This window comes from Grus americana, chromosome 19 (genome assembly GCF_028858705.1).
Source record: "Grus americana isolate bGruAme1 chromosome 19, bGruAme1.mat, whole genome shotgun sequence".
NCBI lineage: Eukaryota > Metazoa > Chordata > Aves > Gruiformes > Gruidae > Grus > Grus americana.
In genome coordinates this window covers 650,150-674,168 of record NC_072870.1, presented here as the reverse complement: position 1 = coordinate 674,168, position 24,019 = coordinate 650,150, and the positions used below count along the sequence as shown (strand labels likewise).

The 24,019-nt window shown below is 49.0% G+C and overlaps 1 protein-coding gene across 1 annotated transcript; it reads left to right on the top strand.

Annotated features, from left to right (window-relative positions):
- LOC129215212 (myeloperoxidase-like) lies at window positions 1-22,411 on the top strand. Its single transcript, XM_054847973.1, has 14 exons — window positions 1-85; window positions 1,080-1,154; window positions 2,732-2,825; window positions 4,502-4,677; window positions 6,224-6,347; window positions 7,664-7,793; window positions 8,886-9,092; window positions 10,562-10,877; window positions 13,342-13,502; window positions 15,316-15,562; window positions 15,948-16,118; window positions 18,341-18,578; window positions 20,193-20,416; window positions 21,494-22,411. Exons 2-14 carry the CDS (start codon window positions 1,082-1,084, stop codon window positions 21,514-21,516), a joined length of 2,184 nt encoding a protein of 727 aa, XP_054703948.1. The 5' UTR covers window positions 1-85; window positions 1,080-1,081; the 3' UTR covers window positions 21,517-22,411.
- Window positions 22,412-24,019: the final 1,608 nt, after the last annotated feature.

Genomic DNA, 24,019 nt, shown 5'->3' with positions numbered 1-24,019 from the left:
CTCAAACCGTGGCAAAGTGCTGCCTCATGTCTTCCCCCTAGAAAAACTGGGGAAGCTCTGCTTGAGCGTTAGGCTGTGTATCCAGGTGGGTGCACCGGAGCCCCCCTGCCGGGGAGCCAGGCTGGGAGGTGGGTTCTGCGCTGCCTTGGCCTCACACACCCGTGGGGGAGTTTCCAAGCCCCATAGGTCAGCCCTGCGGGGGTGCCCGCTGCAGATAACGCCCTGCTGCAGATAAAAGCGCAGGCGCAGAGGGGGGCCATGGTGAGGACAGCAGAAGATCGCAGGTGAGAGCCTGGCCCATTGCACGCTTTCTTGTGGAGCACTTGTTTCTGTACTGTGGGTGGGGAACTGGGGGGCTGGGGCTGTGTTTGGAGCATCCAGCTGAGGTCTACGCTTCTCCGCCTGGCACCAAGCACAGCTGGAGCACAGCGAGGATGTGGCTGGACCATGTTGTTGTTGCTGTGGCTCCTCCTCAGGGAATGGGTTTAGCTCAGCATTTTAGGGTGGACTCTGGGCTACCTTTGCCAGCAGCTCCATGGTGGGTGCTAAGCAATGTGCAGTCGGCACAGCACACAGCTCTGGGCTCATTCTGATAGAGCTGATTGCTTTGGAGCAGCCTTGGGAGGTGAGTGGGTCAGCTTTGGGCAAAACCATCCCACATGCCTATGTGTAGAGGACCTCCCATGCTGCTCTGGCTGATCCCTCTTCCCCTCCAGCCCTTCTAACCCCATGCACCAGCTCTCCCCGCATGCTCGGTGTTGTTGCCCCGGCAAGCTGCCTGCCTGCAGTGCTGGCAGTGTGTTCTGCCCCCTGCTCCCTTTTGCGTTGCCCCACAGTCCCAAAGCAGTGTGTTCCCACCAGTGCCTGAGCTCCCCGGGACAGGAGGCAGCTCCCTTCCCACGGGCCACTGCAAGGACCTCCAACGCAGCACGCACACTCTTGGGGAGTGTTGCATTGGGAAGGGGACACCTCATGAGCTCCCTCAACACGTGCCATCGGCAGTGCGGGCACTGACCTTTCCACTGCGTGGCGAGACCCACGGATTCTTGGTTTTCTGCACCACTTGCATTTCTTTGCAGGGATGAAGGCAGAACTCTTCCTGGGGTTGCTGGTGATCCTCAGCCTGTTCCAGGCATCTGTATCGTCTTCCTATGGTATTGTCCTTTTCTCAAGTTTTGCAGATCAGGGGCTTTTCTGAGTAGGAAAGATAAAGTTAAGTCTAGAAGAGCCTGAATTATTTTATTGTAAGCAGCAAAGTCCTGAAGAGGTGTCAGAAGGAGCATAGTCAGTTTGTATCTACTGTGGCAGCAATCCTGGCTGTTTCACGTTTTTATCAGTTAATGTCCTATCTGATTTCTTAAAATCACGTTAAAAGAGAGGTCAGTTCTCAGAACCGCTCCATCCCCACGGTACAACAGTCTCCCTCCCTGCACGCTGTGCAAAGCGGGGAGCGCAGCGTGTCCCGGGAGAGGTGGTTCAGCCCTGGGGCTGCAGTGCCGGCAGTGGGCAGCTCCTTACTGCATTTGTGCCATTTTATATGGAGGCTGAAAACTGAGCTGCCCTCCTTCTCAAAGTGAGGAATGAATTATTGTCTCTTTCTGAAGTGAACTCGCTTCAGCTGCTGCAGCGTTTGGTGAATTGGAGCTGCCAGGGGCTGTGGAGTTTGGGGATGGGGCAGTCACTCGGCTCTCTTCCAGCCCTGAATCACTGCTCCAAAGCACAGAGAGACCTCTCCCTGTTAGTTTGCAATGTAAAATCCGTATGGAAAGCACATGCCTGACCTTTTATTTGTCTCAAATGGTGGTCCAGGCAATGACTTTTCTCACCAAGATTGTCAAAGAGGTGAACTCTGTGTTGATCAGGGAAGGTATTTTAAAGAATCTGGGGAGTATTTGGAGATAATTATCCCCTTAGTGCTGATTTCTGAAGTTTTCTTCTTCCCTAGAAACTGTAGGAAAAGGCTCTCACCCAGAGAAGCCCACCAGGGGCTGTCCCCTCCTGTTCTGTGACCTGCAGCCAGCAGATGATGGGGATGCAATTCATTTTTGGGAGCTGCCCCAAGCAGGAGGGGGAGCAGGGAGGGTGGCAGGAGGTTGCAGGACAGACTGGGGAAAGCAGTGGGGAAATCAGGCTGTGTATCCTTCTGCCTTGAGGTGCAGGGGGATATATATGAGCTTTGGCCAGCCAGTGCCATGGGGAAGGACCTAAACTCACCATAGGTGTATCGGCAATGTGGCTATAACCAACCTAGGATAAAAAGTGGGGAAGCAAAGACAGTGATGAGAAAAAAACAGCAGACAGGAGCTCTTAATGCTTGTCATGGCAGCCAGCGGTATCTGTGCAGCCTCTCTGAAAGGTACTATGGCTGGCGGTGTAGAAATAAGATGAATCGCATTAATTGGGCTTGCAAAATGTCTTGAAGAAATAGCAACTGTTCTCCTGTGAAACGGCAGGAGGAATGATGCCTACATCTCTCACAGTGGCTATTTGAAGCCTCCGCTGATGGAGATACCCTTTTCATGCCCTGTAGTGACTCTCTCGGACTCCCCCGAGGAATATATGTGTATTCAGATATCTCTCTCTCTAGAGAGGGAGCAGCAGCAGTTACTCCCAGCACTGCTGTGCCGATACCCCGAGTACTGGAGGCACGAACAGAACCCACTACAGCACAGGGATGCTCCGGGGTGGAAGACAGTGCTCTCACCTCTGCTCTTTCCTTTCCCTTACTGAGATCTGCTAGAGGAGCTGTCGGACGTGTCCCTCCTGAGCAGCGTGGACGAGGCCAAGCAGCTGGTGGATGCCGCCTACAAGCGCACACGCGACCGGTGAGAGTCGGAGCTGGGCTGGGGTGCTGGCATACGCTGCATGCCCTGCCTGCACTGCAGCATCACCAGCTTTTCCTTCTCGTTCCAGCAGAGCGGACAAGGGTGCGAGGTCCTCTGGGCACACAGTGGGCTGTAATCCAGCATTTTGCCTGTTTTCACCCTGGTTTTACACCACATCTCCAGTCTGTTGGGTCACCAAGAGCTGTAACTCTGTGCTCCTCCATGCATGCCATTCCTCCTAGCTCAGTAGTGCTTGCCTCTGTTTCATCCCTCAGGGATACTCTGAGGAGGACTGGAGCCAGCCCAGGCTCCTGCTGATTTCTAGTGGCTCCCTTCTACAAAGGGAGCAAACCACTGTAGGCTGCAGTGAGGACATTTTGTGGGATCTGACAGGAGATCCCAGCTTTTGCCACCGTGCTTTGGGAGTGCACAGCTTCCTACCAGCCCATACATACCCTCCATCAGTAGCCATCCTCCAAAACCCCTTGCTGGCTTAGAGACCCCTCCATCTGAGAGGAGGCTCCAGCAGCATTAAGACAGGGTCACTTGGAGACATTTGAGACCTCTGGATGGAGACTGGCACCTGCAGACGTTGATGAGCTGGAAAACATTTGAGTGAGGTTTGGTTGCCTCAAGGATGTAAAGACCTAAGATTTGTCTTCTGGCAGGTGCAGCTGGGCAATTTAAGAGATTCCCTTCCTGCAACTCGCTCTGATCCTCTGCCAAGGGTGGCAGGAGCAGCCCTGGTCTCTTCCAGCCACTGTGCAGGGAGGTAGATGACTCTGCCTTTGTTTGAAATTCAGACTAGTAACCTGCCAGAAGAGCTCAGGTGTGTAACCTGCAGGACTCTTGGCTTTGCCCCATTTCAGTCCTGCTGATTTTCATAGAATCCCAGACTGGTTTGGGTTGGAAGGGACCTCACAGCCCATCCAGTGCCACCCCTGCCATGGGCAGGGACACCCTCCACTAGCCCAGGTTGCCCAAAGCCCCATCCAACCTGGCCTTGAACACTGCCAGGGAGCCAGGGGCAGCCACAGCTTCTCTGGGCAACCTGTGCCAGGGCCTCAGCACCCTCACAGGGAAGGATTTCTTCCCAACATCTCATCTCCATCTCCCCTCCTGCAGCTTCAGGCCATTCCCCTTGGCCTGTTACTCCCTGCCCTTGTCACCAGCCCCTCTCCAGCTTTCCTGTAGCCCCTGCAGGGACTGGAAGGGGCTCTAAGGTCTCCCTGGAGCCTTCTCTTCTCCAGGCTGAACAACCCCAACTCTCTCAGCCTGTCTCCATAGCAGAGGTGCTCCAGCCCTCGCATCATCTCCGTGGCCTCCTCTGGACTCGCTCCAACAGCTCCATGTCCTTCTTGTGCTGGGGACCCCGGAGCTGGACGCAGCACTGCAGGGGGGTGTCACCAGAGCAGAGGGGCAGGATCACCTCCCTCAACCTGCTGGTCACGCTGATTTTTGATGCAGCCCAGGACATGGTTGGCTTTCTGGGCTGCCAGCGCACGTTGCCAGGACACGTTGAGCTTTTCATCAATCAATACCCCCAAGTCCTTCTCCTCAGGGCTGCTCTCCATCCATTCTCTGCCCAGCCTGTAGTTGTGCTTGGGATTGCACCAACCCACGTGCAGGACCTTGCACTTAGCCTCGTTTTACTTTGGTTTTTTTCTCCCTTGCAGCATAAAGGAGCACCTGCAGAACGATGCCTTGACCCCAACAGAGCTTCTGGGATATTTCAAACAGCCGGTGGCAGGGACTCGGGCTGCCGTTCGGGCTGCAGATTACATGGAAACCACCCTGACCCTCCTGAAGGAGAAGATGCGATGGGCTGTGAGGGGGGACTTCAATGTCACAGGTAGGGATCTCACTTTGCTGGGCAGAAGGCAGAGGAGGAAGATATGGGGCTTGGTCACTGGGGTTTTGTGGGGCTTGGGAGGAAGGAATGAAAGGGGCTTATGATGGGCCACAACTCAAATCCCTCCCATGTGACTGCAGTGAGGGAAAGCGGAGTTATTCTTCTGTGTTCTCTTTCCAACTTAAAAAATTCTTTGGAGATTTATCAGTTAATGAAAGTGCTTTGTGCACTTCCCCGGTTCTTTCTGCAATATAGCAGTTAATGTACCAATGGGTCAAAGCTTGTAAGACTTTGCTAGATAATATTTTCTTGACTAGGGAATGAGCAAACACAGAGGATGTGACTCATAATAGCTCAGCCGCAAGGTAAGTAGTTTTTCTGCCAGACTTCAGCTAGGAATAGTCAAAGTCACTGCCAGATTGTTCTGCATCGAGAAGAGGATGCTGTGAGAAAGACACAAATAGAGAATGAGAACAGAGCAATGTGAAAGGACGTTTCAGCATGTGTCTTGAAGGAGCAATGTCCTCCATGAGGTGGCAGTCCTGGCCTCCCGGCAAGACCAGCTTGCTGAGAGCAGAAGGCAAATTAGGTGCAGCAAGAGAAACAGCTCAGGGAGGCACAGGGAGGGCTCCCGCTGTATAGAGATGTACTCACGGGGATCCCCAGCATTACAGCAAAGCGCTGGCAGGCCAAGACACACGTCGTGGGGTGCTCCAGCATTGCTCCAGCACGGGGGGGAGTGGGAAGAGCGAGGCAGGGCTGACTGTGCTCTGCTCCAACCTCTCCACCCAGGAGTGATGCTCTAGCCCTGCTCCAGAGACTTGCCAGACACCTGGCTGCCGCCTCTCCGCCCGCCCAGGAGGCAGCAGTGGCTTCTTAAAGCATGCTGTGACCCGAACTGTTGGTGGCAGCAGTGACTAGGAAACCGCCAAGGGACCCAGGACGTGGTGTGCTAGCAGAGACAGCCAAGAAGGTTTTGCTGGTTGGACTCGACCACTTATCTCCCATGCATGTGGAAATCTGCACGGTGGAAATTCAGAGCCAGCGTCCCCTTGTGCTGCCCAGATGAAGGGCACCTGATGGTTTCTTCTCCAGGCAGCTCTGAGCAGTGGTGATACGCACTGCTGGCTGTTTCACAGGGGGAAAAACCTTGTAACGCACCACCTGGGTGACTGTAGCTGTTAGCAATTTATGGTGGAGACAAAAAGGGAGAGGAGAGGGAGGAAAAAGGATTGCTAATGCTAGAAAATCATTCCGCTGCTGCACAGGCCTAAAGTAATTATAAATAAGATTTGACCACAACTTTGCTGGGTTTAATGCTTTCCAAACCAGAATAAGCAATCTGCTGCTATAGAGAGCACCCGCAGCACATCTTTGAGCAGGAAGACCTTAACTGACAGCTCCTTGTGCTCTTCCGGATGATACTGTGATAAAAAACCATTTCAAGGGTACAAGAAAGAAAACTTTTTCCTGACCCTGGGAGGCACCGCAAACCCAGCAGGGCCAGTGTGTTCCTGCATGTTTATTCTCTGTCGTTACCTGGCAGACTTGCTGACACCGGCTCAGCTGGAGATGATTTTCAAGGCAAGCGGATGTGACCAGCAGTATAAGAAAATAAATTGTGACACTTCTCACCGCTACCGAACGATCACTGGTGAATGCAACAACAGGTGAGGGGGCTGTATCAACAGGGGGAGGGAGGGAGGGATGGATGGATGGATGGATCCTCCATCAGTAGAACTAGACCCACATCCCCAAGGATGATCCATGTAGGATGCCTTTTTTAGGGTTTTGAATACCACAGTGTTGTTTCCTAGAGGTATGGAGCTTTTAATTAATCTTGCTTCAAGGCTTCTTAGTGTTGTACATGAACTAGCTCTTTGGCCAAAATGCCAGATGTGTTGGGAACTGAGTCTCCAGCCCAGGGTTTCTGTCATCAGGCTGCGTCTTTCTTCTTTCTCCTGGGCTTTGTCTGGTTCTGCCCCTTTCCAGGATCTCAAAGGGCTTCCTGACCCAGACCCATGCTGCGGCATGGTCTGGCCATCTCCCTGCCCACATTGTGCATAGGAGGAAATCTGGGCACATTGGCTGGGAGAGAGCACAGTGGAGTGTTTTAAAAGGGACAGTATAGGAGCATTCCCCATCCCTCCCCTGTTACCAAGAGCCTGGTAGAGCATCTCCTGGGAGCACCTCAGGCAGAGGAAGGGGTTCAAACAGCTCTGCCTGCCTACGGGATGCTTTAGCCATTAGGTATCTGTATAAGAAGTAGGGAGAGAGCTACCTTCCTCCTTCCATTTTCAGACAGTGATGCCCTCATTCAGGAGGGGGATCTGGGCTCTGAGATAAGGACAGGTCCATCACACCTGAACCAGACCATGAAGCCCTGGAGAAGGTGGGCTCAGCTGTGCCCTGTGCTCTGTGTCCCTCCATTGCTTAGCCCTAGGCAGTTTTACACCCACGGTGTATGACAGGTAACCAGAGAACACATCATATATATGCACTCCAGATTAAATATATTATTAGTCTAATTAAGGCTTTAACTGTCTAATCAAACTATAATAACCACTTAGTCCAACTGCAGCATAGTAACACTCCAATGCAAATCAATCCATTTCTATTAAAGATCACTGGTAATACCATTAAATGAACGGTCATAGTCTCTGCCCCTTTTCTCTGACATTAAGCTTTCACCTGTTTTCCACCCATGGCCTGAGGTCAAGGGCCCTTCTTCAGGCTGGATGATGCAAAGAGTCACCAGCAGCCTGAGTTCTTGCCTGGGAGAAGCTGAGGCTTGATGTGTATTATTATTATGAAACCTGAAGCTTATTGATAGCACTATTGATAGCTGCAGCAGCTCCCCGACTGTTGTACGTTGCTGTGTGGTCCCATTCCAAGGTTCCTGTCTCTCTCCACATCCATGAGCTCTTGGCCCTGCCATGATCCTAATGACACTAAGAGTTTCCTGTTCTTCCATTTACTCTGACAGGAGAAACCCATCACTAGGAGCTTCAAACAGAGCCCTGGTCAGATGGCTGCCAGCAGAATATGAAGATGGCGTGTCAGTCCCCCATGGGTGGACAGAAGGAAAGCGTTTGTCTGGATTCCCCTTTCCACTGGTAATGTTTGTAACAGTCATCTGGAAATGCAGGCTTAGGGATTGCCAGCCCTTGGATAGATCTCAGGCATCAAAGTGCGCGTCCACTAACTGGGGGGGTGGTGATCAGGAGGAGGAAGTTAAATTCACCAACTTCAGGTTGCTCATATGAGAATCTCCAGAACGGTCTAACATGCTTTCACGAAAAGCAAATGAAAATTAATATGATTGCTGCAGAAGCATGGGATAAAGAATTATGCACTGTGTTCTTCTAAATTAAGTGCATTTAAGCCAAAGTAATTTACTCACCTTTTTTGATTTCTTTTGTGGAAGCTGGTTGTCTCCTGAAAAGCAACATGCCAGAGGATAAAATGAACAAGTGAATCCTCAGAATAAAAAATATCCAGTTAGAAATTCTGTGTGTGGGTCCATGGGTGGGTGCGTGTGGCTCTCGTGGCACCTGGATGGCAGCAGGGACACTGAGATGTGATTTCTGGTTGCTTGGGCTGGGTGCAACAAGAGCACTGATGAGGAACTCTGCGATTTTCTGGGTTGTGTGCATTATGCTTGTGCTTTCATTGTACTTCCTAAGTCTGCTCTACAGCACAGTGTCAGGGCTTGAGCAGAGTTTTGACCACTTTTTCTGTAGTAATACCTGAAGGAAGAACTGGTGGGGGAATTGTGATGGATAGGGAAGGGATGAGAATGGAAGAGGGCTTTGGGAGAGTGTCCTGCTAGAAGGAGTTTACTGAGATAATTTTCAGAAATTCCCAACAACTATTTTTTTTCCACACTTCTATTTCAAAGTGGTCTTTTAAAATCTTTTGCTCCCTTTCCCAAGCTATTCAGCATGACTCTTGCTTAGCTGCTTCTATATGTCCATCAAGGGGTACTCTTGGCCTAGAGGCTCAGAAACCTGTCTAGAGCCAGAAGAATGCAGTGCTCAGCAGAGAGGGCACTCAGTAACACCTGCCAACTCAGGCAGACATTTGGGGTTTTTTCTGTGAAGTATAAGGAATACCTTATGAATTTTTTGCTGATGACCCTACGAACTGATGCACCCATTTGTACAGATCATTTCCTAATGCACATGTTCTGCCTTCATCCCCTGAAGGTTCGAAAAGTGTCCAACGAGATTGTCCGCTTCCCCCCTGGGCAGCTCAGGATGGACCAGCAGAGATCACTCATGTTCATGCAGTGGGGCCAGTTTATTGACCACGACCTGGATTTCAGTCCGGACACCCCAGCCAGAGTCACCTTCAGTGGCAAAGTGGACTGTGAGACCAGCTGCGTCAAGCAGCCCCCTTGCTTTCCCATCAAGGTACAGCCAGCTGCCTTCTTGCAGGGAAGAGGGGAAGAGGGTATCTACCTTCCAACCAGGAGATATTGGTGCCTCTCCCAGTCCTTGGCCATGGAGGGACATCCTCCCAGAAGAGGCCAAAGGGGTCAGACCGCTCTCTGTAAGGTGGTGGTGCTGAGTCCTAGGGGCTGTCCCCAGCTGTCAGGCACAGTGTCAGCCTGTCTTTCCCATTTTCAACCATTTTCCCATCTCCCTCGACAATATGGCTTTTCTTTGGAGGTTTGGTGCCAAGGCAACATAGGTGATGCCTGGATTATAGTAAATGTGTCAGAGGCAGGAGCTGGTGGGTGTCAATACCCCAGCAAATCCATGTCCATTTGCTGGTTAAATGCTCAGTAGTGCATGGGGCAAGGAAGTGATGAGCATTTCTCAATAGTGGCTAAGGCATTAGCACGATGGTCACGTTGCAGTCTCCGCTCCAGTAAATGCTCGGTGATGTAGATGTCCACCCTGCAGCTCTGCTCTCCTGCTTTTGAACACGTACTGCAGATCTAGCTCCCATGTACCCATATTCCCTTTCAAGGAGCACTGTGAAGGGATGGAGCATCACTGAGTATTTGCCCAACATGCATTTGAGAATGTTGGAGCGAGTCCAGAGGAGGCCATGGAGATGATGCGAGGGCTGGAGCACCTCTGCTATGGAGAGAGGCTGAGAGAGTTGGGGTGGTTCAGCCTGGAGAAGAGAAGGCTCTGGGGAGACCTTAGAGCCCCTTCCAGTCCCTGAAGGGGCTACAGGAAAGCTGGAGAGGGGCTGGTGACAAGGGCAGGGAGTGACAGGCCAAGGGGAATGGCCTGAAGCTGCAGGAGGGGAGATGGAGATGAGATGTTGGGAAGAAATCCTTCCCTGTGAGGGTGCTGAGGCCCTGGCACAGGGTGCCCAGAGAAGCTGTGGCTGCCCCTGGCTCCCTGGCAGTGTTCAAGGCCAGGCTGGATGGGGCTTTGGGCAACCTGGGCTAGTGGAGGGTGTCCCTGCCCATGGCAGGGGTGGCACTGGATGGGCTGTGAGGTCCCTTCCAACCCAAACCAGTCTGGGATTCTATAATTCTATGATTCTATGAACGCAGGCAGGGTCGCAAGTTCTGGATGACAACTGTCCACAATGAAGACATGGCCACTAGACTCCAACATGAGGTAGGATCACCTAAGCTTTAAAGATTCAATCTAATATGTATATATTCAGGAGAAAAAGTTTAGGTGTCCATAGGGCTTTATGGAAATTTAGGCATCTCCAGGCTTTCATGCCTATTTGGGACTTGGACTCCTAAAATAGCATCTCTGCTGTCAATCTGACCCTTCATCTCTGGGATTTATGACTGATCTCCACTGTCTTGGAAATGGCTCCTACCTGGCTTTTCTTGCAGCTGTAGTATCACAGCGCAGTTTCTGCACCCCTGAACGGGTGATGAATTTTATCTTTTATCTTTCTGCAGATCCCACCCAATGACCCACGAATTAAAAACAGGAAAGATTGCCTTCCTTTCTTCCGCTCATCTCCTGCTTGTACCAGCGGCAGAGCAATTCGAGATCAGATCAACGCGCTCACCTCCTTTCTAGACGGCAGCGTGGTGTACGGCAGTGAAGTGCCTTTGGCCAACAAACTAAGGGATCGGACCAGCCGGCTGGGCTTGCTGGCTGTTAACCGGATTTTCAGCGATAGGGGGAAGGCGTATATGCCCTTTGACAACATGCGGAAGGATCCCTGTCTTATAGCCAACAGGGGAGCTAAAATCCCTTGCTTTCTTGCAGGTAAGTTGGGTGCTGACACCCCTAACCCTAAAATCCAGAGCGAACAATTCCACCAGGTCTGGTTCATTTATTTAATTGTTTGTTTTTCTTATTTAAGTAGTAAATGGAGCATAGCAAAACATTGTGGAAGACTGAGACAGGCTGTGCTAGGTAGGAAAAAGGTCTTCACTGTCTCCAAGTCTTCTTTGTGACTCTATGCCTGGAGTGAGGCTGTCCCGTCTCTGCTCAGCAGCTCTGGGGTAGGGACCAGAGAGCACGTGGGGCTGCTGGAGGTGACCTGGGAACCAGTGCCATGACTGCAACAGCAGACTGGTCTGAAGGCAATGGCTTGTCCATACTTGGTGGCTGTCTCTATTCCATCAGGACGGATACGGGTGTGTTTGTGCTGGGCTAGGTCACCTCCATGAAGCATTTGCCTGTGCTGCTGCACATCAGTGCGTCTTCTGTGCTGTGCGAGGAGGTTAGATCCCAGCTGGACTGGTAATGAGGCTAGCCACAGACAAAGGTGACCTTTTAAGATGTGTCCCCACCACTGAGAAGGCTGGGGGTACACTGGCAGCACACCAGCCAGGACATCAGCATAGGTCTTCAGTCCATCAAGACAGCCTCCTGCTCCATTTATCCTTTGTCATGCTTTTGGTATGCTCTTGACCGCTTCTTCAACCCAAAATAACTCCTTTTGTCCCGAGCCATGCCTCCCCTCCAGCCAAAACACTGCACAGCTACCACAACCTTCCCATCTGCTGCTGTTTGCTGTCTTCTGTCCCCAGCACACAGAGACAAAATAACTGACCTCCTGGACCCCTGAGCATTGCTCCTTTCTCCCTGGCCCCTGATGGTGAGCATCAGGATGTTGCCACAAGCCTGCAGGAACCCGGAGATGGATGTTTCTGATACACCTTGTGAATTAGTGTCTTGCTCCCTGGTCCTTTTCTTTCGGAGAGCAGGACCTCCTGGCTAGCTCTTGCTGGCTCTGGCCACACTGGCTCATGGCACTGCTGGAGAAAGCTTGAGGGCACAACAGGTCTCATCAGCTGTGGAGCTGATTTCTGTTCCCTTGACCCCTTATGTATCTGGCCCAAGCTCCTCTGGACAACATCCCCATGGTCCTTTGATACCATCAGGACCTGGTGGTGGGACTGGTAGGAGAGCTCTGTTTGGTGTCATCCTCCAGTGCCCTCCTTTAAGCTCTTGGTGTTTTATGTTTCCTTCAGCCTCTCACACCCCTCCATCTGTCCCATCTGTAGTTCCATGTTTTCAGCTGCTTGCCCCGTTCCGTGCAGGTGTCTCCTTGCTGAGGACCAGGCAGGACCTATGGCCAAAGGCAGATGCCCAGTGAGGAGCAGAATGGGCAGGCATATTGTACGCTTCCCAAGGTGGGCTCCCAGCCCCCAGGACTCTGCATCTAGGGGCTGCTGGAGCAGTTGCTGTTCCATAGCTAGTTACATAGCCATCAATTAATTTATAGTGAACAATTCAGGCTGGCTCAGAAGCTCCTTTGAAAACTCAGTGTCTTATCTGGGACTTTTCCGGTCCCTGAGAACTGGGGGAATTTTACGTGTCCAGTTGCCTAACAGGGTTCAGTGATTTCCTACTGGAACGCTGTTGGAAGCCTTGGGTGGATGCATTCTGCTCGAGGAAACCTCACAGTGCTTCTTTTGTTTCTTCTTCCGCAGTCTCTTACAGACAGCCTTTGACAGTAAATGAAAAGGGCTCTGTGCTGAATGCAAGAGCAAATCCCTCTATTTACTATGGGACTAGGGGACTAAATACGACATATTTACTTTTCTCTGAGTGCCTCTTTATACTCTCATCACCTGCTTGCTCTTGCGTTTCCTGCCCTAGATGTTTGAAGAAGGATTTAATATTTCATTGTAATGCCATTTGTAATTTATTCCTTCGAGTTGTGACTCATTTTGCTTTTACTTTTACTCACTAGAGTAAGAGCTTGATTGTAACTGCCATCTTGCTTTAGCCATAGTTTCAGGAGGTTTGAAGGATACCTTCTGACTTTCAGAGCTCCCTTGGCCATCCTGACTTCCCTCTGCCCATTTTCATTTCTCTCTTAAGCTGTGAGACTTGTCTCTCTGATATAGGAGCCTGGAGAACACCTACTTGTATTTAGTTTCTTAAGTTAATGCTCCTAGCCCTTACTGAAAAAAAAAACCCACGTTCCCCCATCTCTCTGTGATGCTGAGCACAACCATGGTGGTATCTTGACTTTTGCTGCCTCAGCAGAAGTTTGGCTTTTCAGTGGTGCTCTCCAACCCTCAGGGCCCAGATCCTGGTTTCCTTCTCCTCCTGTGTGTTTCTTACTCATCTTCTTCAAAATGCAGGTATCGAGACACCTAAACATTTCTCTGTGCATGCTTCCCAATGTGACATTCGCCTCCTTCCAGTGGGAAGCAGCCAAGCACACGCAGGTCACTGGCAGTACAAGTCTGCTCATTTGAGATACTCCTAGGTGATTCTCGAGCAAACGAGATGCTGGAGCTGGCGTGCATGCACACACTCTTTGTGCGGGAGCACAACCGCCTGGCCAGAGCACTGAAGAGACTAAATCCCCACTGGAATGGAGAGAAGCTCTACCAGGAGGCACGAAAGATCCTAGGAGCCATGATCCAGGTACCAGCCACCATGTTGTATGTCCTGGCTCTGCTGCTTTGTCTGCAGCCTCACATAATTAACATGATGGGCTTTGTTAGTGTGGGGTGTCCAAAGCGTGCAGTATTTTGGAGTGCAAATGACCAAATTCTTTCCACCAGCCTCTTGCATCCAAAGCAAAATCACACGGAGATACCTGAAAGAACAAGCACAGAGGGGTCCCCCTGAATCTCTGATGTCTCTCTACTGTTAAATTTCCAAATTACTTGATGGGTTTTTAACTGCATATTTTTGTTTGAGAAACATGGGGACAGAAAAGTCGGAGGAAAAGTTTTTCTAGCCAATGTTTGGTACAGGACAAAAATGGTACTGGAGATTTGGATTAAGATTCCTCTGGGTTGTGTCTCCTCCTCTCAAGAAGCCCCATGTGCTGGTGGGTGCAAACAGCCATGGCATTCCTCTGTCCTTACAGCTTTGGGGCAAAGAACCCATGGGAACTGTGCTGCACCACAGACTTCATCCTGAATTAGATCCTAGGGTCACAGAAGTATTTCTGTGCTTGGGAGGGACCTTTCAAGGTCTCTTGTCCAGCCTCTGTTTTGGAGCAAGATCAGCTTCAAAGCCAGATGAGGTTTCACAGCCAAAAGAAAAGGCCAGTTCCTATGAGAGAAGAATACATGGGTTTCCAAAGGCAGTGCTTAGTCATACCTAATTGGAAACCCGTCTTCTGAGTTGGCTCAACAAACAAACAAAAAGCAGAAATATAAAAAAGTTTAAGTTTTTAAAACTGTCAATTTAAATATTATTGTATTGTTGAAAAAACATGTTGGGTAAGCCAATGTGGAGAGACTCAAAGAATTGTACTAAAAGCATTGTCTCCATCATCACGTTTAGATCAATGGTTTCATCTTCTTGCAGTTTTCAGACATTTTCACCTACTGACAAAGAATTTGATTTTTTTTTAAATGATATTGTGCAGCTTCCTCAATATCCCAAAGAGACACGAGACCAGGGTTGGAAACCTCTGCTATGGGAGGACTAACACAGCTGCCCGTGGGTGGTGATACCATCTGTGCCAACACTGTTGACTTTTTCTTTGTCATCTGAAGCATGTAGGGTGGGAGGGCGGAGGAAATGCAGTTCTACCTGGCTGATGGGAACGGCCCCTACCTATAGGACAAGGAGCGAATATTTGGGAGGATTTGGCAGGCTTTCATTTCGCTCTGACCTGCCAAGCTGTTGAGGCAGGGAGGAGCACGTCTGGGGACACCTGAGTGCCAAGTCCTCAGCACCAACCAAGGATCTTGGTGCACAGGCAGAGGATGAGCGTGGGTCAGGCACGAGCAGTTCCTGGAGCAGTTATGTCCACTTTGCGTTTTCCTGCCAATCACTGCATGTTCATGCAAATCTCATCACTGCTAGAAAGTGTAGAGATCCCACCATGGATGGGGATCTGGAGAAACCAGGAGCCCAGGCAGTGGCCTCCAGTGCCTGGAGCTGCACTGCCTGTGGTATGGTACAATGGCCAGGTGCAGAAGAGCCTTTGAACCAAGGCCACGGAGCTGAAGAAACAAAAACATCATTCCACAGTGCCAGAAAGGATCCTCACTGCACTGCCAGGGCAGCTGGGTGAAGGGCTGATGAGGTGAAAGCAGGGTTGGCCCTGGGGAGTCTCTCTGCTCCACATCTGTGTGAGAAAAATTTCCTACATAAATCCCATCAAAGGAGTTCAGCGTGACAGCTCCTGTAGTTTGAGACACAAACAATCACTTTGCTTCCAAAGAAACTGATGGCCAAGCAATTAATGATTCACAGTTTCCTTGTTTCCCCCTAGATTATAACCTACAGGGACTACCTGCCTCTTCTGTTGGGAACCAGTTTCTGGAGATTGATTCCTTGCTACCAGGGCTACAATGAGTCCGTGGATCCTCGAATATCCAATGTCTTCACCCTGGCTTTTCGTTTTGCTCATGCTTCGATCCCCCCAACTGTTGACCGTTTAAATCAAAATTACAAGCCCATAGGTCCCAAAATTCAACTCAGAAACGCCTTCTTTGCTGTCTGGAGGATCATTAGAGAAGGTAAAGCCTTTCTTGCACCTCTGCAGTGTAAGTTTATTTCATTCAGCCTTTTCTGCCCATGCTGGATGAGCTCCTGCTTCAGCCAAACTTAAAAGCAGTTTGCATTAAATGTATTAAATGACCTTTACTACCAGCCAAAGTTTTTCCCAACATAGCTGTTCTCTACAGTCAAGTGCAGCCCATCTAATTATGAACCATGGAGACTGATTGCTTAATTGCTGTAAACTGTAAGAATGTTATTCAAAGTATTTTATTTTAAGTGCAGGAAAATTGATTCTCTTGTAGTAGAAGCTTACCATTAAATATAAGCTGTGTTCAGCTCTCCTGAGCCTCTTGCACGCTTGCCACCCTCCACTGCTCACAACTCCCTGTGTAACCGTTGCAGGTGGCATTGACCCCTTTCTCCGGAGCCTGATGGCTAATCAGGCCAAGCTGATGACACAGCAGCAAATGGTCGTGGATGAGCTCCGGGATCGGATGTTTGAGCAGGTTGAAAGGATTGGGTTTGATTTACCCGCGCTTAACATGCAGCGTAGCAGAGATCATGGCCTCCCGGGTAAGTTGGCTGTGGGAGCAGAGCTTCCAAAGAAAAGCAAGTGGAAATCAGGCACTCTCGTGATAGAACATTGAGAAACATCTCCAGTCCATGCTTGGCTGAAATTACTCTCTCCCAAACCTTTTAATCATTTCTGTACAAGCATGGGTAAGTGGATAGGAGGTTGAGCAATGAAGTCAGAGCCTGGCTGGAGCTGGAGGAGACACGTGGAGGCACACGGCCAGAAGAACACGGGGCATTGCACAAACCAGAGCCAAGTGTTCAGTAACTGACTCATTTGTATAGTTGTTCAAATGGCAAAATTGGGAAAGTAGTTCAGCAACAAGTTTGCAGGAACGAAATTAGGGCCAGAAGTCCCCCGTGGCTTCTCTCCGAGCATCTGCAGTGGTTCAGCCCAGTCACATGACTGGAAGAGCAGATCACAATATGTGAGGAAAATCTTGTCATAATTTCTCTATGAAGACTGTGTCCTAGAAAAAAAAAAGCATGTCAGAACCACTCTCAGCACTATACAAGATGCAAAACCAGTGTAATGGCATTGCAAGATGGTCTTGAGAAATAGATTGTCGATAGGACTTTACAACTGGCTCATGGGTGTGTTGTTGCCTAGCAGTGTTATTAGGCTGATGTAAATGCCTGGAGCTGCTGTGTCAGTAACGTCCTGGGAGATGCAATAGGGCTCACTTTGAAATTGTGATGAAAAGCGTGCTGAATTCACAGGTTTTAAGCCCAGGCAGAGGCTTTGCAATACATCCAGGTGCATGGTCAGGTCACAGGATTGCTCCGCCTTTGTGATTTTTCCATGCTCTACCTAGGAACACCATTGTGCAGAACCTGATCTGAACCACAAATCCTAAATGTATAGCTTTGACTGCCGATCTCCTGCAGTGGAACTGGCATGTATCTCCAGTGTGAATTTGTGCTTAGCTCCTAGCCTTTGCGTCTCAGCCTACCCCCGAGTGCTACTGATGTTAGGCAACCTATGAAGGTGATGATGGTATAAGCAAGATCAAAAAAGCTTCCTAATTCTTTCTCTGATAAAGCAAATTCTCAGTCTCATTGAACTGTTTGATAGTGGTGTCATCCAGACACCGCATATGATATCTTTTTCTCTGAATTCTCCCCAGTTTTTAGGCATCCTGCTCACAGCAGAGATGCATGCTGCAGCATCATCTCCGCACCTAACAGTTCACTGATTTGGCAGGTAGGAGGACGCATTAGTGCTCCATAAACTTTTCCTCTATTTAAGCTGTCATTTGATAAGACGCTGAGTCGTGAATTGCCCTTTGCTGGGTACATGCCCTGCCCACCAAGATGCGGAATTATGCACCAGTTGTGGTCCAGTGGATTTTCAGCTGTTTGCAGTACAGAAAAATTAGTCCAGCTGGCAAAGTCCGGTGGCCCTCTCCTACTTGAAGTAACGTGGGCTATGTAGGACTCTCTTTGCAGCCTGGGATGGCTTGTCCCTGTGGCTAGACACAAGTGAGACCAGCTGTGGGGAAGTACTTGGCCACTATCCTGTTGAACAGAAAGAGGTAGCATCAACATCTCGTCCAGATACACTTTCAATGAAGGCAATATCAACAAGTTTTGTGAGGACCTCTCTGCTGTGGTTGAAGGTATCTGACACTGAATGCTACCTGAGCTTTCTTAGGGTTCCTGGGTCACAGTGAAGAGGAGGCAGCCATTAGGCATGCCCAGACCCTTCATTTGAGCACCCATGGCACAGGGTTAGGAGCAGTCACAGCACACGCAGGATCAGGTGCCTGAACGTAGGCCTCCTTTGAAATGTCCTGAGGTCACTCCTCTGGATGTCTGCTGCAGCTTAAGCAGGGTGTGGGTCTCCTGTAGACCTCAGTCACATCACCAGGAGGTCGTTTCAGACACACCGTGGCTCTGGAGGCTGTGCACGGGCACATGCATTGCTGCTGAGTGGAACAGCAAAATGGTGCTGGAAGGTGGTGGAGCAACTCCCACTAGCAGAGATCACTTGCAAGGACAAGGCCCTTCCACAAACAGCACTGAAATGCCAGACACGATGAACTGGCTCTGGAGGAGTGGAAAGTCAATGGCATTAACAGAAATATAGAAAAATTCAGAAAAGTATTTTAAACATATTGGGACCCTACCTGTGCCCCAGCTTTGGGAAAAAGAGGAAAGAATATTTCCAGGAGGGGGAAACACGTTACTGATGTGTCTGCTCCGATACCCAACTATTGCAGGTTATAACTCCTGGAGACAATTCTGTGGGCTCTCACAACCTTCCGGATTGAAGGCACTTGCTCGAGTATTGAGGAATCATGGTCTGGCAAAGAAGTTCATACGGCTGTATGGGACACCAAAGAATATTGACATTTGGATTGGGGCACTTGCAGAGCCCTTTGTGCATGGCGGCAGAGTTGGGCCTCTCATGGCTTGTCTCATTGGCACCCAGTTCAGGAACGTTCGTGATGGGGACAGGTAAGAGAGGAGCTGGGCATTCAAACCCCAAGGGGCAAAGGGAGTCTGGAGTTTATGCGGATTTCTTTATGCAGATCTGGAAACTGTTCCAGTTGTTTGTTGTTTTGGGTTTAATTACTTCTCCAAATGTTTCCTTCCCTTTCTGGTGATATTCTTATTCCTGTCTAGATGATGGTTGAGATCTGAGGCTAAGATCCCTTCCAGCCAAGTGTTTTCACTCTCAGCCTGTTCATTGCCAATCGCTACTTGTGCAAATTGAACTGCCCTTCTCCATGCTGGTGGTTCACACCCAGAGTCTGAGCCCTTTTCCTCCTTCAGATAAGTGGTTTCAAGGAGGCCCACGTTACTGTGTGTTCAAACAGCAGCTCACTCCAGCAAAGCAAGAATATCTTGTTAAATACCTTAACAAGAAAAACAGGTACAGCTCTAAAGGTGGGAAAACCAGGATCTAGATGGATTGACTTCACCAAGTAGAAAAAAAGCTGTCAGGTTTAATCATCCTGAATGGCTTGCACTGACAGTAGATGCTCAGCATCTGTTGATGTGGTGGCTCATGCTTTGGGTAGTTTTGAAAATTTGCCTGCAGACCAAGGGATGTTGCTGAAGGAATAACACACTTTCAGGCTTTGCAGGGAGTAAACGAGATTACTTGTTCTCTCTTGGTTAAGCCCAGTCCAAGCTGCTTCCTCGGCACTGGCAGCATCCCTGTCCCCTCTCTGTGGGACTGCTCCTTCTGGGCTGCTGTGACCTGCGAAAGTCAAACATCTGTCCTTCCCATCCCCTGAGTTTGCAATACACAGCTGTGCACCATCGCAGCATCTTATGCACTTCTCAGGGGTCTTAGAGATGATTTTTCACTATTTCTCCTTTCCACCCCAGTTCTGAACCCTGTGGTCTGACACGTAACAGTGTTTGGGCTTCCCTTGCACCAGGATATGGGTGGGTTGGGGTTTGCTTGCCAGCCAAAATGATTTGAGCACTGTTGTGCTTTCAGCATACCTGAAATCATCCTCCTCCTTGGAGCTGCTCAGGGGCATCAGGTGCAGATGTGAGTTATATGCCCCATGTTAAGCTGCATTTCTGAAGAAAAGTCCCTGCCTGAAAATGGGATCATGACCAGTGTTTCTGGGAGACTTTTCTGCCTAGAAAGACTTATTATGAGCTCAAAACCCGGTATTGGGAGCTTAAAGACAAGCGGTCTACTGCACATCTAGAAATCCTATTCTTATGGCAGGATACAAGAACCCCCTTTATTTTTTTAAAGAATGTAATTATAGGGCTGGTTCCAGCATGGCAATCATGTGGATGCAACCACAGTCTGTGTACAGTATGTGCAGACTTTTCTATTTGAAAGAGGGTGCCTGTGCCTCATTTGAGGAAACACAGGGCAAGGCTTTAATTAAATTGCATTTTTATTATATGTGCATGGCAGAAAAGCAAGTTAAATTATCCAGGTGGTGAGTCAGGGCTCTTGATTTAAATAACAGAAATTTAAATTTGTTCTTAGCAAAAGAAATGTGTTATTGGTGTTAATGGGAAATAATGTTGCTGGAGTCTTGAATGTGAAGAAGCCAGAAGTCAAAAATCTGTTGTGTTGTCTTCTTTCTCCTGCAGGTTTTGGTGGGAGAACAGAGGGGTTTTCACTCCTCGGCAGCGCTCTTCACTGGCCAAAATCTCGTTGTCACGAATAATATGTGACAACACCCACATCTCCAAAGTACCAAGGCATATCTTCCGGGCCAACAGATACCCTTTTGGCTTTGTGAGCTGCAGCAAGATCCCAAAGCTGGACCTCAGAGCCTGGAAGTCGAAGAGGACGGAGGAAGATACAGAGCAAGGTATAAGCTTCAAACAAGGGACAGTTCCTGCCTGCAAACGTGTGAGATAACCAGACCCCGAGGCTCTAAAACAGACCTGCCTAACACAGGTCTGATCATAGGTGCCAGATACATAGCTAGTTTCAATACTCCATTTCGTCAGGTGCACTCTGAGTAGCTCTTCCAGCACACGGATTTTCTGGCATTGGCATTGCAAGACCGAGCTGTGTACACTGCTCTGGGATTTTTCTGATTAACAGTTTTCAATTAGACTTTTCAGTTTAGCTCTTCGCTGTTGATGCCCGTGCTTGTCTGCATGGGAAGTGATGCATGGATCGGGGAGGCTGGTCTTTCTGTCTGGGTGGTTGTTCTGTCCTCTGCACAGCTCTGAGCAGGCTGCCAGACAGCGCATCCTGGCCAGGCCAGAAGCAGCTCTGCACTTGAATAGACATTCCTTCTCTGTGGAAGAGATTGTGGTGTTTGATTTCTGCTAGGAAAGTTTTGGCCTATATTTACAGTATTTCCTTCAGCTGCCTTCAGGATTTGTAAAATTCTTGAGGATAAATGCTTTTCTTCCAAAATGGTCTCTGAAATTCCCGGGAAGTAGTTGTAGGAAAGAGTGGCTCTGCCCTGGGTACTTCAGTGCCTCAGAGCCATGCCTTTTCCTAACAAAACATCATCTTTCCTTTGCTCTGGCGGTCAGGCCCTGCCATGCTCTCATGACGATACCCAGGCTGTGAGAAGCAGCAAATCTCTGCAGCAATCATTGAGAGCTCAGACAACTCCATCTGCAGTGAGCTCCCACTTTCCGTGAGCATGATTCGTTATACTGTCCGCCGGGCTATGGGATTATCAGCTTGAAAGTGTGGCAGGGTACAAACATAAATGCCTTCTTCATGGTGCCAGAAAAAGTGAGACCTGTAGGATCTTGTAGTCAAGGAGGGATCCCCAGAGGTCTTTAGAGCAATCAGGACTAATACCAGAGTTATTGGTCCCTCTTTTCCAGCTTAACCTGTGGAAATAAATAACACAGCATAACAGGGAGCTATGGCATGTCCTTTTCTCTTTTGTTAACACATTGCTTTTTATGTCCTGTAGAAGAAGCATCTGGTGACTTTTAATGCTGAATGTTGAAGATTCGCCAGAAGTCTGGACTTGGGAAGCTGCCGAGATTGATTTTTTTTTTCTTTTTTTTTTTTTTTACTGTGTGTATGCTTTTACTGCCTGAAAGTTTTGGGCATGATTGCTGTCATTTACTCAATTTAGTTTGCATGAAGCCTTTTTGGTGAGATGGAGTCCAGCAATAAAAGAACTTCATCAAAAGATGTCCCCAATCTGTGCAGATCACTCAATATCACAAAGTAAAGAAAAATGAGTTATCCAGAGACTGACTCCAAATCGAACCACTTAGGCAATTTCATATACAGTGTTTCAGTAAGTTTTACTGTCAAAAACATGGTTTGGACCCTCCTTTCAAAGTTTCCAATCTACACAGAAAGAGATTGGGGCATTGGAACAACTGCTTATTCTTGCTCTCCAGTTTCTTTTTCCTAAAAAAGTGCATTCTTCGGTTTCCAGCGAAAATCTGCCAACTTCATGGCGCCTTTGAGTGAAGCAGCAATAGCTGTCATGCACCCCAAATAGACTTGTGTAGAATGCCCTGTTTCAGGTTTTGCTTGAATACGGAATGACGAAATTGGCCACATGAAAGCAGGCTGTTTTCTCATAATTTTTTGCCCTTAGTCCGGAATGCCTAAGGCATCCTCTAGGGTGATGGAAAACTGTGACAAGTTATTCCTGCAGCCTGGCATGAGCCAGAGTGACTGACCCCTGGGCTGTGGAGGGGATGGGATGTGTCCTGGCAAAGATAAGAACAGTCTTAAAGCACAAGAAAGTAAAAGCTAATCTAGTCTTACTCCAACTTTTTCCCCTCAATAGCTTTTCTTGAAAGGGATCAAGCCTTTCTCCTTCATTTATGGTTTACTGTGTTACTGCTATCGATCAATAAATTGCAATTTTGAGCTGAGGACAAAATGTACCTTGCGCTTTGTTAAAGGTGCGGTAACCACAGGTGAGTGGAGGATGGTGGTAGGTTTTGTATAGGGATATTGGACAAAGCAGATTCAAGAACTTGGGTATTTTTAATGAAAGAAGATATTTCTTGCTGAAGTCTCTAACCCATACTCCTGCGTCCTATGAAATATTCCTTGGAGAAAGGTGCTGGCACAAGATTTAGTTCCAACAAACACTTGACAATAATCTCCTCTGTATCACCCCCAAAATGGGAAGAGTCCCCATGAGATCCTTGGAGAAAAAGAACAGGCATAGATACCGACTTCTGCCAGCACTTGGCCAGGGTGGAGGGGCAATGCTGGGGCTGCGTAATGCCCCATGTGCGTGGGCTGGTAAACATAAGCCTGGACACGTTCTGAAGGCAGAAAGCATGAAACATGCCCTTGAGTGGGTTGAAACCCACTATTTCTTGGGTAAGTTCCTGGTGCTGAGAGCTACAGGAGACCCAACAGATTTGATGGGTGTGAGATGCCCAACTACCTGGAGGATGTCTCAGTCTCTCTAACTTCAGTTTTCTAGTATTAGTTGTCTAACTCGAACACCTGCACCTCCAGCATCTGTTCAGCCCCTTGGGGACAGGGGAGGTCTCATCCATTACCTTTTGGCTTCAGCAATTAACTTAAGGGGGAGGAAATGACTGGCTCAAACTCACCCACGATCTTTCAGTGTACACTAAACACAGAGGACCTGTTTTTCCAATTTTAGTCAGTGCACAAGGCTAAAATTTGAAAAATTTAATCTAGCTTATCAATTTGATCAAACTGCCTAATCAAACCCATGAAATGCAGGTACGGCAGGATGGCGGCTGTTGCAATAGGGCCGGTAGAGCCACTGAGGTGGGGATTGCAGCCTGCAGAAGCCAGGATGAGATCGTTTGCCCTGCTCAGCTTCTGCTGCCGATTCCAGAATTGCAGCGCTCCCTCCCAGCTCTGTCAGGGCTTCTCATTCACTTTCTTTCCCACCTGGAGCCTCCCCTAGTAGTTTCAGCTCCTAGAATGGATGTCCATCCTGAGCCCACCTTGCTCAGGACCAGTGATGACCTCACTTCACTTGAGTGAAAGCCTACCAAGGTGCTCAGTGGACTGGAGCACATGATGTACAAAGAAAGGCTGAGGAAGCTGCATTTGCTCAGTCTGGAGAAGCGGAGAGGGGGTGATTTCTTTTCAGTCTTCAACTTCCTAATGAGTAGCTATGAATCCAGACACTTTTCGGAGGCAGACAGTGAAAGCATAAGAGGTAATAGACATGGGTTATGACAAGGGAAGTTCCCATTAGACAAAGAAAAACATTATACCCTGTGATAATGGTGCAATGTGGACACAGGTACCAGAGATGTGGGATCTCCATCCTCAGAGATTCTCCAAATTTGTCTAGACAAGGCCCTGAGCAAGCTGATCCAGTTTTGGAGTTAACCCTGCTCCGTTTGGACTGCAGACCTCCAGGTGTTCCTTCCCACCTCATTTTTTCTGTGATTTACAGTGTTAAACTGTTTTATTTTCCAGCCCACAGTTCACCTGGCTATACTGTGCACTACCCCCATGGATGCAAGTC

What these genes read in the sequence shown, in the direction of transcription:
- LOC129215212 (XM_054847973.1), top strand. Translation starts at nt 1,082, where the DNA reads ATGAAGGCAGAACTCTTCCTGGGGTTGCTGGTGATCCTCAGCCTGTTC. An exon ending in GGGGGACTTCAATGTCACAG is followed by an intron (nt 4,678 to 6,223) that starts GTAGGGATCTCA and finishes GTTACCTGGCAG; the next exon opens with ACTTGCTGACACCGGCTCAG. An exon ending in AACGTTCGTGATGGGGACAG is followed by an intron (nt 18,579 to 20,192) that starts GTAAGAGAGGAG and finishes TTTCTCCTGCAG; the next exon opens with GTTTTGGTGGGAGAACAGAG.